Raw genomic sequence first — 16,016 nt, 5'->3', positions numbered from 1 at the left:
AATTAAAGTCTAAGGTAATATTCAACACCGCTTCAAGCATGTACTATTAAGAATATGTGTAAACAGTAAGTTAAGCAAAATGAGAAGACAGAGAAATACACAGCAGATGAAGGAGCAAGATAAAAACCCACCAGACCAAACAAATGAAGAGGAAAAAGGCAGTCTACCTGAAAAAGAATTCAGAGTAATGATAGTAAAGATGATCCAAAATCTTGGAAATAGAATGGAGAAAATACAAGAAATGTTTAACAAGGACCTAGAAGAACTAAAGAGCAAGTGAACAATGATGAACAACACAATAAATGAAATTTAAAATTCTCTACAAGGAATCAATAGCAGAATAACTGAGGCAGAAGAATTGATAAGTGACCTGGAAGATAAAATAGTGAAAATAACTACTGCAGAGCAGAAGAAAGAAAAAAGAATGAAAATAATTGAGAACAGTCTCAGAGACACTTGGGACAACATTAAGCACACCAACATTTGAAATATAGGGGTCCTAGAAGAAGAAGAGAAAAAGACGTTTCTGAGAAAATATTTGAAGAGGTTATAGTTGAAAACTTCCCTAATATGGGAATGGAAAGATTCAATCAAATCCAGGAAGCACAGAGAGTCCCATACAGGATAAATCCAAGGAAAAACACGCCAAGGCACATATTAATCAAACTATCAAAAATTAAATACAAAGAACAAAATTAAAAGCAGCAAGAGAAAAGTAACAAATAACATACAAGGGAATCCCCATAAGGTTAACAGCTGATCTTTCAGTAGAAACTCTGCAAGCCAGAAGGGAGTGGCAGGACATATTTAAAGTGATGAAATAGAAAAAGCTACAACCAAGATTACTCTACCCAGCAAGGATCTCATTCAGATTCAACGGAGAAGTTACAATCTCTCCAGGCAAGCAAAAGCTAAGAAAATTCAGCACGACCAAACCAGCTTTACAAAAAATGCTAAAGGAACTTCTTTAGGCAGGAACCACAAGAGAAGGAAAAGACCAACAATAACAAACCCAAAACAATTAAGAAAATTGTAATAGGAACATACATATCGATAACTACCTTAAATGTAAATGGATTAAATGCTCCCACCAAAAGCCACGGACTGGCTGGCTGGATACAAAAACAAGACCCATCTATATGCTGTAGACAAGAGACCCACTTCAGACATAGGGAGACATACAGACTGAATGTGAAAGTGAGGGTATGGAAAAAGATATTTCATGCAAATGGAAATCAAAAGAAAGCTGAGGTAGCAATTTTCATATCAGACAAAGTAGACTTTAAAATAAAGACTATTACAAGAGAAAAAGAAGGACATGACATAATGATCAACGGATCATTGATCAATCCAAGAAGAAGATATAACAACTGTAATATTTATGCACCCAACATAGGAGCACCTCAGTACTTAAGGCAAATGCTAACAGCCATAAAAGGGGAAATCAACAGTAACACAACCATAGTAGAGGACTCTAACACCCCACTTTCACCAATGGACAGATCATCCAGAATGAATATAAACAAGGAAACACAAGCTTTAAATGATACATTAAACAAGATGGACTTAATTGGCATTCATAGGACATTCCATCCAAAAAAACAGAATACACTTTCTACTCAAATGCTCATGGAACATTCTCCAGGATAGATTGTATCTTGGGTCACAAATCAAGCCTTGGTAAATTTAAGAAAATTGAAATCATATCAATTATCTTTTCCAATCATATCTTGGGTCACAAATCAAGCCTTGGTAAATTTAAGAAAATTGAAATTGTATCAATTATCTTTTCCAACCATAACACTGACACTAGCTATCAATTACAGGAAAAAAAAAACTGTAAAAAACACAAACAAATGGAGGCTAAACAATACACTAATAAATAACCAAGAGATCACTGAAGAAATCAAAGAAACTCAAAAAATACCTAGAAATGAATGACAATGAAAACATGACAACCCAAAACCTATGTGATGCAGCAAAAGCAGTTCTAAGAGGGAAGTTTAGAGCAATACAATCCTACCTCAAGAAACAAGAAGCATCTCAAATAAACAACCTAACCTTACACCTAAAGCAATTAGAGAAAGAACAAAAAAAAAAAAAAAATCAAAGTTAGCTGAAGGAAAGAAATCATAAAGTTCAGATCAGAAATAAATGCAAAAGAAATGAAGGAAACAATAGTTAAGATCAATAAAACTAAAACCTGGTTCTTTGAGAAGATAAACAAAATTGATAAAACACTAGAGAGACTCATCAAGAAAAAAAGGGAGAAAACTCAAATCAATAGAATTAGAAGTGAAAAAGGAGAAGTAACAACTGACACTGCAGAAATACAAAGAATCATGAGAGATTACTATAAACAACTATATGCCAATAAGATGGACAACCTGGAACAGATTGATAAATTCTTTGAAAAGCACAATCTCCTGAGGCTGGATCAGGAAGAAATAGAAAATATAAACAGACCAATCACAAGCACTGAAATTGAAACTGTGATTAAATATCTTCCTACAAACAAAAGTCCAGGACCAGATGGCTTCACAGGCAAATTCTATCAAACATTTAGAGAAGCGCTAACACCTATCCTTCACAAGCTCTTCCAAAATACAGCAGAGGGAGGAACACTCATTCTAAGAGGCCACCATCACCCTGATACCAAAACCAGACAAAGATGTCACAAAAAAAAAGAAAACTACAGACCAATATCACTGATGAACATAGATGCAAAAATCCTCAACAAAATGCTAGCAAACAGAAACCAACAGCACATTAAAGGATCATACACCATGATCAAGTGGGGTTTAACCCAGGAATGCAAGGATTCTTCATTATCAATCAATGTGATAACCCATATTAACAAATTGATGAAGAAAAACCATAGGATCATCTCAATAGATGCAGAAAAGCTTTTGACAAAATTCAACACATATTTATGATAAAAACTCTCCAGAAAGTAGGCAAAGAGGGAACTTACCTCAACATAACAAAGGCCATATATCCCACAGTCAGCATCATTCTCAGTGGTGAACCCACAGCCAACATCGTTTTCAATGGTGAAAAACTGAAACCATTTCCACTAAGATCAGGAAGAAGACAAGGTTGCCCACTCTCACCACTATTATTCAACATAGGTATGGAAGTTTTAGCCACAGCAATCAGAGAAGAAAAAGAAATAAAAGGAATCCAAATTGGAAAAGAAGAAGTAAAACTGTCACTGTTTGCAAATGACATGATACTATACATAAAGAATCCCAAAGATGCTATCAGAAAACTACTAGAGCTAATCAATGAATTTGGCAAAGTAGCAGGATATAAAATTAATGCACAGAAATCTCTTGCATCCCTATACACTAATGATGAAAAATCTGAAAGATAAATTAAGGAAACACTCCCTTTTACCACTGCAACAAAAAGAATAAAAGGAATAAAACTACCTAAGGAGACAAAAGACCTGTATGCAGAAAACTATAAGACACTGATGAAAGAAATTAAAGATGATACAAACAGATGGATAGATATACCATGTTCTTAGATTGGAAGAATCAACATTGTGAAAATGACTATACTACCCAAAGCAACCTACAGATTCAATGCAATCCCTATCAAACTACCAATGGCATTTTTCACAGACGTGGAACAAAAAAATTTCACAATCTGTATGGAAACACAAAGACCCCCAATAGCCAAAGCAATGTTGAGAAAGAAAAATGGGGCTGGAGGAATCAGGCTCCCTGACTTCACACTATACTACAAAGCTACACTAATGAAGACAGTATGACAAAGGAGGCAAGAATATACAATGGAGAAAAGAGAGCCTCTTGAATAAGTGGTGCTGGGAAAACTGGACAGCTACGTGTAAAAGAATGAAATTAGAACACTCCCTAACACCATACACAAAAAAAAACTCAAAATGGATTAAAGACCTAGATGTAAGGCCAGATTCTATCAAACTCTTAGAGGAAAACATAGGCAGAACACTCTATGACATACATAACAAGATCCTTTTTCACCCACCTCCTAGAGAAATGGAAATAAAAACAAAAATAAACAAATGGGACCTAATGAAACTTAAAAGCTTTTGCACAGCAAAGGAAACCATAAACAAGACGAAAAGACAACCCTCAGAATGGGAGAAAATATTTGCAAATGAAGCAACTGACAAAGGATTAATCTCCCAAATATACAGGCAGCTCCTATAGCTCAATATTTAAAACAACAACAACCCAATCCAAGAATGGGCAGAAGATCTAAATAGACATCTCTCCAAAGAAGATATACAGATTGCCAACAAACACATGAAAGGATGCTCAACATCACTAATCATTAGAGAAATGCAAATCAAAACTACAATGAGATATCATCTCACACCAGTCAGAATGGCCATCATCAAAAAATCTAGAAACAACAAATGCTGGAGAGGGTGTGGAGAAAAGGGAACCCTCTTGCACTGTTGGTGGGAATGTAAATTGATACAGCCACTATGGAGAGTAGTATGGAGGTTCCTTAAAATACTAAAAATAGAACTACCATACAACCCAGCAATCCCACTACTGGGCATATACCCTGAGAAAACCAAAATTCAAAAAGAGTCATGTACCCCAATGTTCATTGCAGTTCTATTTACAATAGCTAGGACATGGAAGCAACCTAAGCGTCCATCAACAGATGAATGGAGAAAGAGGATGTGGCACATATATACAATGGAATATTACTCAGCCATATAAAGAAACGAAATTTAGTTATTTGTAGTGAGGTGAATGGACCTAGAGACTATCATACAGAGTGAAGTAAGTCAGAAAGAATAAACAAATACCATATTCTAACACATATATATGGAATCTAAAAAAAAAAAAAAAGGTTCTGAAGAACCTAGGGGTAGGACAGGAATAAAGACACAGACATAGAGAATGGACTTGAGGACGGGGGAGGGGGAAGTGTAAGCTGGGACAAAGTGAGAGAATGGCATGGACCTATATACACTATGAAATGTAAAGTAGATAACTAGTGGGAAGCAGCCACATAGCACAGGGAGATCAGCTCAGTGCTTTGTGACCATCTAGAGGGGTGGGATAGGGAAGGTGGAAGGGAGACCCAAGAGGGAGGAGCTATGATGATATATGTTTATGTATAGCTGACTCACTTTGTTATACAGCAGAAACTAGCACACCATTGTAAAGCAATTATTCTCCAATAAAGATGTTAAAAAAAAAAAAGTGTGGAAAAAATATATTGGCCAGAACAGAAGGGTAGTGAAGACATTTAAACCTTCCAAGCACCATAGAGGGTAGCACTCAGTAATAAGTTCACTAAATCTATTCCATGTTTGTTGTTAAGGAAAAAACATTAACTATCCATAGCCCTATGTTTGAAATGTTAGAAGGTAAGGCAACATAGCAATCATATTATCAGATTGAAGGACAGTTTGCAAGATTTCTACCACTGATGAAACACAGACTTAAACAAAGTATATTAACCCTGGAAACAAAGGTTATTAAAAACCTCTAATCTTCAGTAGGAACTCTGTAACCAAAGAAGAAAAAGGTATGGTGACAATCTTTTTTCACTAGATACATGGAATCATGGGAGCAATACCATATGTTAGAGAAATTTGAATATTTAGACAAATAAAATATAGTGCAGGCTTAGACTTACTAATTATTATATGGCAACAACTGCTCTGCTAGGGAAGTTGACTATTTTTTTCTAGTGAAGAGGAACATGAAGGCACAAAGATAAGCTGGTCCTTGAGAAGCTCTCAGCATGTTTGCAAGCAGAAAGTTGTTTGCTGCAGTTAGCCATTAGGGACAGAATGAGTATTGAACAGAAAGTATTGGGTTGGCCAAAAAGTTCGTTCGGGTGTTCTGTAACATATTACAATAAAGTCTGAACGAACATTTTGGCCAACCCAGTATAAAAATAGGGTGATTCTAGTTATTCTACTGGAGAACATCCTAGCAGAGGGGAACTACTTTCATGTTACCCACAACAAATCTAGAGAAAATAACTTCCTTTGTCCAAAAAGGGTAAACTAATTACTAGTGCAGGTACTTATATACCAGCTATGTCCTAGTAGAGATGTCAGTTGACCATCTGTAAAACACCCATCCAATATTAGCAGATATTCATTAAGTACCAGCTATATCAAGCATTAGGCTACACGAACCCTAATTATTAGGAGGAAGAACTAAGGGTGGCTGATAGAATGGAGCAATAGTGAAATTTTAGGAGTCAACACTAATAGCCAATTAGATTAGATTCCAGCAGCCAAGGAAGTAATGTCCTTAAGAGTCTCAGAATAAGTGAGCCACTGATGACAGTTCTTTTTATATAGATGACAGAGAGGCAGAGTATCTGAACAAAGTACCAGTCACCTCAGGAATTATCTGAAAAATCAACCGGTGAACAGGATAACTTCAGATCCACCAACAGTAATGAGTGAAGACATAACTCCTAGGTGCTACTGCCAAAAGGAAAAGAACATTTTGGGGTATACGGAATATTTGGAAAGCAATAACTGTGTCTAAATATATCTTATCTAACACTTGATCATGAGTTGATTTGCATTTGTCAAGGTGGCAAATTCTCAAATGACAAAGGAATGAAACCTAAGATAAATTCAACAAGATGCTTTTTCTATAAGTCTGTTATTGTTTCTAACACTCAAATATTGGAAAGGAAGGTGAGTGAGTCTTCTAATGGAAAAAGGAGATTTGGTGTGTGTGTGTGTGTGTGTGTGTGTGTAAGTCACTAGGTCTGAAAAGAAAAGAATAGATAGTAAAAATGAGAGAAAGTGGAGTCGTCTTCCTACTTCCTCTCCACTAAAGCTAATGTTTGGGGTTTTTTTTTATGGGAGATGTGGTTTTCAAGGGAGACAGGGTTGCTGTGTCAGGCTTGGGGTGGCTGCAGGGTCTGGAAGTATAGCCATAAAGCTAAAGAGAATCTGAAGAACCAGCAATGTGTGGCCCATGGCAGCAGGCTGGATGGTAGAACGGTGTGTTCTTTCATCCTCCCAAAGTAAATTTAAAGAACTTTTAAAGGTTAGGATCTGATGGCATCCAGACTTTTTAGACACAGACCTTCTGACTTCAAGGGTTACTTACCATTTTCTATTTATAAAACATCTTACTATAATGCTGCCTTAAGAATATATGTATTACCAGGTGTCCCATATAAGGTATACATCAGAACATTCTTAAAATTCATAATAAAAATCATAACAATAACCATTACTTATAGTGGTGTTATTCAAACCAAAGTTTCTTTTCAATTAGCTTCAAAATTAATTTGTTAGCACTGAATATCAATTCTGCATCAGTACTCCTCTGGTAATTATTGCTTTCCGTCAAGGCTCCATTAAGATTCCATGCTTGAAATGATGAATGTGTACCTCTATTGATTACTGCTTGTGATTTATTGAGTTATTCTTAGAATAATCATGTTTTTAGCAATATGTTTAGTTTTTCCAACATTTGTGAATCTAGTAAACCTTGAAAAGTGTACATATACATTTAAACTCACAGTTGGAGTACTACGTCATATTTTTTCAGGCCCTTAGGGACACTGGTATAAATACATTAGTTTAGTGAAGGCTCTATTACAAAATTATCATATGTTTCCATGCCAAAGGAACTTAGAAATATAAAAAATGTTTTTATTTTGTTTCTGGTTGTGATTTTATTACAAGTTGCTTAGTTTTTAGTCTCCTCTTTCTCTTTTAATATCCTTCCTACCGTGAACCTACAGTGAAGATTTTTGTCAACATAGATATTTAGATCTGTTAGCAATTTTTTTTAGTTTTATAACTTGTTCTTGCAAGTTCCCAGTCTGAGAACAGATACATAGGTAAAGAGTCACAAGAAAGTTCTTTAAGAGAAGTTCTTTAAGAATGGAGAAGTCAGCTGATTCCCTCAGAGGAGTGCAAGAAGGATTGAATAAAACATATAAAACCCTAAGTACAGAGCCATTTAAAGGGTCAGAACATGGTGTTGAAAGATTCAATGATCCACTGAAGAATATTAAGCTGAGGAGTGACATGATCACTTTGAATCTTTAACAGTTACATTGGCAGTTATGAAGCAAATTTATGGAGGAAGGAATTGAGGTGTCTGGAGACAGAGAGATGGAGTTAGAGAACATTTCAATAGCTTAAAGATCATGTGGACCAGTTTAAATGAATAACAATGGAGTGGAGAGGAAAGACACAAGATATAGTTAAAATACAGAGTCAAAAACACTTTAGTAAATGATTGAATTTGAGTTGGGAAAGATTGAAGGAAAAGAGACATCAGGATGAACCACTGGTTGCTAGTTTGGAAAACTTGGTGAATTATTGTGCTATAAACAGATATATAAGAAGGTTTGGGAGAGATAGAAGGGGTAGGACAGATACTAGTTAGAAATATTGAGTTTAGTTTGGGACTGATTTAAGTTTTAGTGAAATGCTCTGATGAAGAGGTCCAACTGATACACAGATCCAAAGACCAGGAGAGAAATCTAGAATTAGAAGTTTGAGAATAATACCATAAAATTCATTATTAAGCCCAGAGCAATCAGGGCTGAATTTCTAGTTCTACAATGATTAGGTTAATTGAGATAAGTCAACATGGTGAGATATTTTATGAAGTCATTAAAATTATGTTTTTAATAAGAAAATGCTCAAATAGTAATATCCTATCAAATAAAAACAGAAAACAAAATTGCTTGTGCAGTAAAATCTCAATTGTGTAAAAATTGGCCTTAAAAAGGCTGGAAAGAAAAGCATTAGAGTTATATTGGTCCTACTATGGTTAAACATTTATGGTGACTTTTCCCCATCTTTCTATTTATTTATATTTTATAAGTTTTCTATGTGCATTACTCAAAAATTAATTTAGGGTAAGGGTTGGCTTCCTGGAAAGATAATGATTAAGCTGACTTTAAAGGTCTAGATAGAAATTAACCAGATGAAGAGGATAACAGTAATAGAGGTACATAAGTGAGGAATACAGTGTGCACAGGGATCTGTAAGCTGTTGAGGGTTGTTGAAACATTCATGATGTCAGAGAGTGGTCAGAAAGGAAGCTAGATAGGAAGGTGTGTTAGCCCTATGACAGCTTGTTATGTTGAGATTCTATCCAGTGTACTCTGAGCATCTGTTAAAGGCATATATACACAGGGTAGTGTATTCATTTGCTAGGGTCACCACGGCAGAGTAACACAGACTGGCTCAAACAAGAGAAATTTATTTTCTCACAATTTTGGAGGTTAGCAGTCTAAGATCAAGGTGTCAGCAGGGCTGGTTTCTTCTTAGGTCTCTCACCTTGACTTGCACAGAGCCGACTTCTCTCTATGTCTTCACATGGTCTTCCCTCCATGAATCTGTGTCCATATATCCTCTTCTTATAAGAACACCAATAACTGGTGTCCTTATTACATTAAGGTCCACCCTAGTGACCTCATTTTAAGTTAATGACCTCCTTAAAGACCTATTTAAAAATACAGTCCTATTCTGAGTTACCAGGGGTTAAGACTTCAACATACGAATTTGGAGAAAGGGGAGACACAATTCAGCACATAACAGAGAGTGATATGGTTAAATTTCCTTTGTTAACCATGTGGAATATGGATTTGAGGAAGAAAAGATGGATGAACAGGCTGTTTTAATAATGTAGGCAAGAAATCATTATGTTCTTTAGAACAGTGAATGTATATAAATCAATGAATGTAAAACACATGTAATCATAATAATTCCAGAGAGAGCAGCTAGGTTAGAGGGGAAATAATGAATTCAATTTGGGAAAATTCAATTCTATACCTAGTATAGAGTTAGATATAGGAATCTGAAGCTCAAAGGCAGATTGTTGGGATGGAATTCTGTATTTGGGCATCATTAGTACATATGTTATTTGAAACAGTGGGAGCAGATCAGTGTATCTGAGTGATGAGAGCAATGGACTTAGAACAGAAAACCAAAATTTACAGATCAGGCAGAGAATGAGCCCATGAAGGAGATACGAAAATGTGAGGTAAAGCAGAAGAGTGCCTCATCATAGAATCTAAGGAAGTAGAGAGTTTTGATGAAGGGAATAATCAATAGTCAAATAGAGCTTTGAGATCCTAAAGACAAAAACTGAGAAATGTTAGTTGGATTTGGAATTAGACGGACTTTTGGACGTGGATACTTAACGACAATTCCTTGAACTTGAACTTGAACTTGAACTTCTATGTGCTAGACACTGGGTGAAGCATTATAAAACATATAATTATATTTCATTTCGAGCTTCACTTAAGACTGAGAGAAGGGTTATTATGTCTGTTTTACAGATTAAGAAAACAATGGCTCAGGAAAGTCAAAGTACTATCTCAAGATGAACAGACAGCAGCAGATCAGTGGAAGTCAGCTCTAGACTTCTTTCTGTCACCAAAACTGGCATGATTAACCACTAGTAATACTAACTCCCTAAAAGTAAGGCAGTTTTATTAACTTGGAAGGACTAGAATTCCTGTGGGTTGGTGAGTGAATGGTGAGGAATTAAATAGACTACCCTTTTCAGAAGAGAAGAAAGTAGGACAGAGACCAACCCATCTTGCTCTCCTTTGTTTAGTACATTGCCTGGAACACAGTAGATGCTCAATAAATTTTAGTTCAATGAACAAGAAATAAATGTGGACATGAGCTAGGCATAAGGTGTACATGGAAGAGGAGGCAGCAGAGATGTAGACTGCATGCAGCCCAAAGGGGAAAAAAAGTGGAGAGGATAACACTGAAGAAGAAAGAGAAGAAAACTTAAGCCAGGTGCTTCCTAGAAAATGTTACTAGGGTTCAGGATCAAGAGCACAAGTAAGAATTTCACCCGAAACACCTTCTTTACAGTTGAACAAAAAAAGTGAAGTATAAAAATAAGTATGTAAGGACACTTGACAAGTTGCTTCATCTTTTAACAATCCTCTCCATATTAAGCTTCTTCAGGAAAGAATATCTCACCATTTCCAATAAGTTATTTGCTTTAAAGTTTTAATAAATTCATACATGTAATGCCCTGTGCCTAGATTTCCCTCTTTTTCACTGTATGGTAATCTTTTATTACAACATAAAGACTTAGATCACAGATTATCCCTTAGAATTATTTATTCAATTCTCCAAACAGAATCTGTCACTCCCTCTCTTTTCTATCTCTTAATGCAATCCTGTAGTGACTTGGAGGCCGTAGAGAAAACACTCTTACATTTATTTATTAAGTGCCTTTGAAATACCTTAGCATATCAACAAAATATTTCAAAATGTTATATGGAATATTTTAAAGCAAAGGAATTTCATAAGCTGATTTAGCTTGGACACAATTTTATTTATTAATTCAACTTTTATATATAATAATATATGTTTTAAATTTTCTTACTAGTCAGCTAAAGACTATTCTGTTAGATTACTGCATTTTGTAACAAAAGCACATTCTTAATTCATTGAGTTTTAATAATCTCATACTGAAAATGACACATAGGTTGGAAAATTTTATGCAATGTATTTAAAGAATAAAATGTCACTTGCCATTATAAAGATTTATCTTTTGATCACTGTGATGTTTAAAGAAAATGATTTGTACTTGTGCCCTAGCTTCACTATCTTCAAAGCCAAATTGTGTGCTGTAATACTTTAAGCTTTCAGCTGGTGTTGAATTTTGGCTGGTTCAATAGTGGGATGAGATTACTGAGTGCTATATTACTATTCTGTGAAACAAATTCATTCTTGAATATTCTATATGCCTTATGGGAAGGTCAAATGATAAGGCAGAAAGATCTGAAACAAAACACTAAGATTTCATTGGTTTGAATTTGGCAGATATCCAGGTGCATATTTCAAATTATCTAAGAAAAATACACAAAGTGCACAATTATATTCAACTTGAGCTTGAACTTGAGCTATATAGAATTATCCTCATCTAATTTATAAAACATACTGGTATATATGAAATAGGAAATATAACATCTTTGTAACACTTTGCACATGTTGATATTTTCCTTCTATCACTAAATTAAGAATGTGAACTTAATAAACATATATTGGGAGAGTTAAGATAATGTGGAATAGCTATATCAATTTGTCCATAAACACCTCTTTAAATAACTGTTTAATATTATACCCCAAAATACATAAATAAAACTAAAAGTCTAGCAGAATCTGAGACAAAATATCCTCACAAATAATCTGTATATGTATTGCCTGTCAATTAAACTTACAGATAGGTAATTTTTGCTCAGTCTATGTGCATTTTTAATCTACCTAATGTAAGCATTGAATTGTTCAACTTTTAGAACATTTGCCAAGTTACAATGTAATTAATAATCATATGGATTTGAAGACTCTAGTTCTTTCTTTCTACTATGAAAATGCTTTAAGATTAATGTGCATTAATTTCAGTTGTATGAAAAAATATTGTAATGTAAGATTATGTTTTTATTTTTTTAATTGAAAATGTAAGTCTAACTGGAGCAAAGAGAAATTTCTAATGCAGATAAACTATTCAGTCATCATTTAATATTATGTATAACCATAATTGCATTTATCTGAGAAAACATAATTTGCTTTGTTTTGCTATTTACGCATATCCAATTTTTAAATCATATGTTAGTAAAATTGTAGCATTTAATTAATTTGAATAAAATGTACATCAAAGTTGTAAGTGAAATATGTATAAGTCATTAATTAAAATATGCGATTGGTGACTTTTCTGGAAATAGAGGAGAGAAAAATTAAGGTAGAGTAATAGCGTGATCAATTGATTCAGGATGGCTCCTGATGAAAAATTATGTTCAGTAAGAGTTTGTCGTTATAATTTGTGATCATTTGTCACTTTACAGTATATCATATATAGTGGATTCAGGTGCACAAGCTGTATAAATGACTGTCATAAAAATGCCAATTTTTAAAATAAAAATGATGGTTATTTTACTGATTTAATTCAAAACTCATTGTATATTAATTTGAGCTATTGCTGTGTTTCCAGAGATGGTAAATATTTTGTAAATGATTTTGTTCTCATATATGCATATATCATTTAAAAAATCAAATCAATTATTTTTTAAAAATATGTTTCAAGATACAAATTTCACATGTTTTTATTAAAACATGAAGATACTGGGCAAAAGTTGTTTTTTAAATAATTAGTAAAAAATAAATAGAAGGAATGATTATTTTTTACAACCCAAAACATTCTTCCACTCAAAATTCTTTTAATATAATAAAATGTACTTTTTTACAGTATGTTCCCTTCTGTATCTCACTGATTTCTTCAGTGTTGTTATCTCATATAAGAGCTTTTGTTAAACACTATAGATTAAGCTGAATTATTCTACATATGATGGGAACTGATAAATCTGAAAAGAAAATTTTATTTAACAGAGGACATTCATAAACCAAATTTTGTTATTTTCAAAGAGAAAAAGGGACACAAACTCCGAGTAAAATACCAATGGGCTCATTTGTGTTCTGCCTTAAACAGCAGACATCAATAATGCTTGTTATTGTAGAGTTAATTTAAATGAGTAGAAATAACCTTGGAAATAAAAGTTTAAGCAAGTTATTTTCATGAGACTGGTTTATTATGCAATGATTTTTATATGAATATTTTGCTTTCTTCTTTTAGGAAGTATGCATGTTTTTAGTCATCTTGTCAAATACCACTCCGTCTGATTTTCTGTTTCTATCCTATCTAGTACTTGTCTAATCCTAGAACTGTACCACTTTATGAAAATCGTGTTTATAACCTATTTATATAGAATTATATGAAAACAAGCAAAAATTTCACGTCCCTGTGCTGTGGACCAATTGGTAACTATTTTAGTCGCCTTCTGCATTAGGAGTTCCATCTTTTGGGCATTGAAATTGATTTTTCTCATCTTAGCATCTGAAGATCCAGAGTGTGCCCCTTGCCCAATCGCCTGAGACTATACAGTGACACCTACAACAGAGGATGTGGAGGCAGCAGCTTTCGGGCACCAGAAATGGCAGCATCAGGAGCATCAGCACGAATAGACTTTGTAGAGGTAGTTCTCCCAAACTGTATTATGAAACCAAACATTTTTGGTGTGCTACCTGCTGACGGGGGCTGCCTTCTTACTGCCTAGTGTTATGCAAAATGTTTGGTCTTTGTTAAAGCTTAACAATAACATTTCTGACTAATATAGAGCAACCTGATTTTTTTTCCAAGTGTGTTCAGTTGCCTTAACTTTCAATTAACATGAAATTTTATCAGTCTAGAAAAACATTAATACTCATATCTTTGTCCAGTTTATTTCACTCTTAGTTTATATAAAGCTGCTGTCACATATAATTTTTGTATAAATTTTTTTGACTAGATCAGAATAAACCATCATTTTAAAAGACATCCTAATGAAGTAAATAAGAGAACTTCTCTAGTCAGTTATATACTTCAGAGACTGAATAGGGTTGCCCAGGTTTTCTGTGTGGACCGCCTAATGATGTTCCATTGTGAACTTATTTTGCAAAGTGAAAGATTATTCCCAGATGGTCCCAGTCAAAATATGAAAGGCCAGTGATTGATTGGTTTCATATATCCTTTCATTTTATGTAATTTAATGTGAAATAGTTATTTTGTAGCTATAAAACACATTTGTTAATTAACCACATTGGCTTTATCTATACAGTTCAATGACTTATAACATTTCAATTTGCATGTAGAATGAACCTCTGTAATGATGTCTTTGCAAAATAAATAACAATTGACACAATGGGTGCATTTGCTTTTAACATGTTATACATTTGACTTAGAAAAGTAGGATATATTTCATATTGAAATTTTGAAGAGTTTGAAATTCAGCATCCAGAGATCTTCATCTTGGTGCAGTACAACAAATTCATTCTTCACCCCATCTTCACTCCTTTTTGGAACAAGGCACGATACAAAGAATTTATACTAGTTCTATTGGAATTATTGCTTGATTAAATATAATTTGAACATTCTTTGCATAAACCAGATATGAGCAGGATAGATACATTGACCTTAATAGTATTTTTATTTTTTGTTTTTTTAGTTTTTTCTGTTTTATTTCCTTATTTAGGAAATTACAAATTGTCATTTTTTGCCAAATCTACACTATGGAGTTGAAATGTACTTTTCTGAATATTTCCATTCTGTCTTAATGTATTTTAATTATGTGAATTTATAAAATAATGGCCCTAAATGCATAGACCTTTGTAAAAAGTACATATATATTTGAAAGTGGATGTTGTTTTTTTAGTTAAAATTGTGTAAACACTGATTTTTCCATGAGTACTTATAAAGATCTTATGTAAAAATTCATAAAACTAGTTAATTGAGTTTGTACAACATAGTTTTTACCTGTGTGTCATATACTCATTTACTTCTGTCATTTTCACAATATATTGCATATGTCTCTAGAAACTGTATATTGAAAGGTATGTTGCTCTTCTAAGAACACAAAAGTAAATCTCTGACTCTGCTTTAAAACAAATTGTGCTATTTTAGTATAGTTTTATAATGTGCTCTCATCATGTCCTTCAAATGCCATTTTCAAGATGACTTAAAACATTCTGCATGAAAGTAGCTTTAAAGTATTTAAGAAATACTTCTTCCTCTATCATGTTCCAAGTAAGGAACTGGATTTTCCACTGTTAAATTTTAAAAGTCTTACAGAGCTGCAGTTAAAATCTGCAGCATAGTGCAGTAGTTCTGTTTGATAATTATTTTGGTGGTGTGACCTAACTGCAGTAAACCATGTTGCATTCCTGGTCTTATGATAACATTACAATTGAGACCTTGTATATATAGGATAAAGGAAACTTTTCTTAAGGAAAGACATTAACAAGTAACAAATAATTGTTATCAAGTTGGAATGGTTTAAAACTGCATCAGCAGAAGTGATTACAAAGGTAAAAAATTAAATCAAATACCACTGAATATGATACTTAATTCGTTTTTGCCCACTCTTCATGCTATGTCACTGTAGTGTTCCAACAAGTGGAAGTGATTATAAATTCCTTCACAATGTTTATGGCACTC

The 16,016-nt window shown here is 33.8% G+C and overlaps 1 protein-coding gene across 6 annotated transcripts in view; it reads left to right on the top strand.

The window, feature by feature from the left end:
* LRRC7 (leucine rich repeat containing 7) overlaps positions 1-16,016 on the top strand; it is a 499,978-nt gene that overhangs the window by 281,441 nt on the left and 202,521 nt on the right. For 2 of the 6 annotated variants that reach the window (XM_029228811.1, XM_029228812.1), the window contains one exon: positions 13,878-15,451. The exons of the other annotated variants lie outside the window; for them this stretch is intronic. In XM_029228811.1, coding sequence (XP_029084644.1) covers positions 13,878-13,884 — 7 coding nt within the window. In that variant the 3' untranslated portion in view covers positions 13,885-15,451. Of the gene's footprint in view, positions 1-13,877; positions 15,452-16,016 lie in introns of those variants that run through there. 6 annotated transcript variants of the gene reach the window in all.

Source organism: Monodon monoceros, unplaced genomic scaffold (genome assembly GCF_005190385.1).
Source record: "Monodon monoceros isolate NGI ecotype Baffin Bay Population unplaced genomic scaffold, NGI_Narwhal_1 Super_Scaffold_18, whole genome shotgun sequence".
Lineage (NCBI taxonomy): Eukaryota > Metazoa > Chordata > Mammalia > Artiodactyla > Monodontidae > Monodon > Monodon monoceros.
Note: the sequence above shows the minus strand (reverse complement) of the source record. Positions and strands in the feature narration are given on the sequence as shown.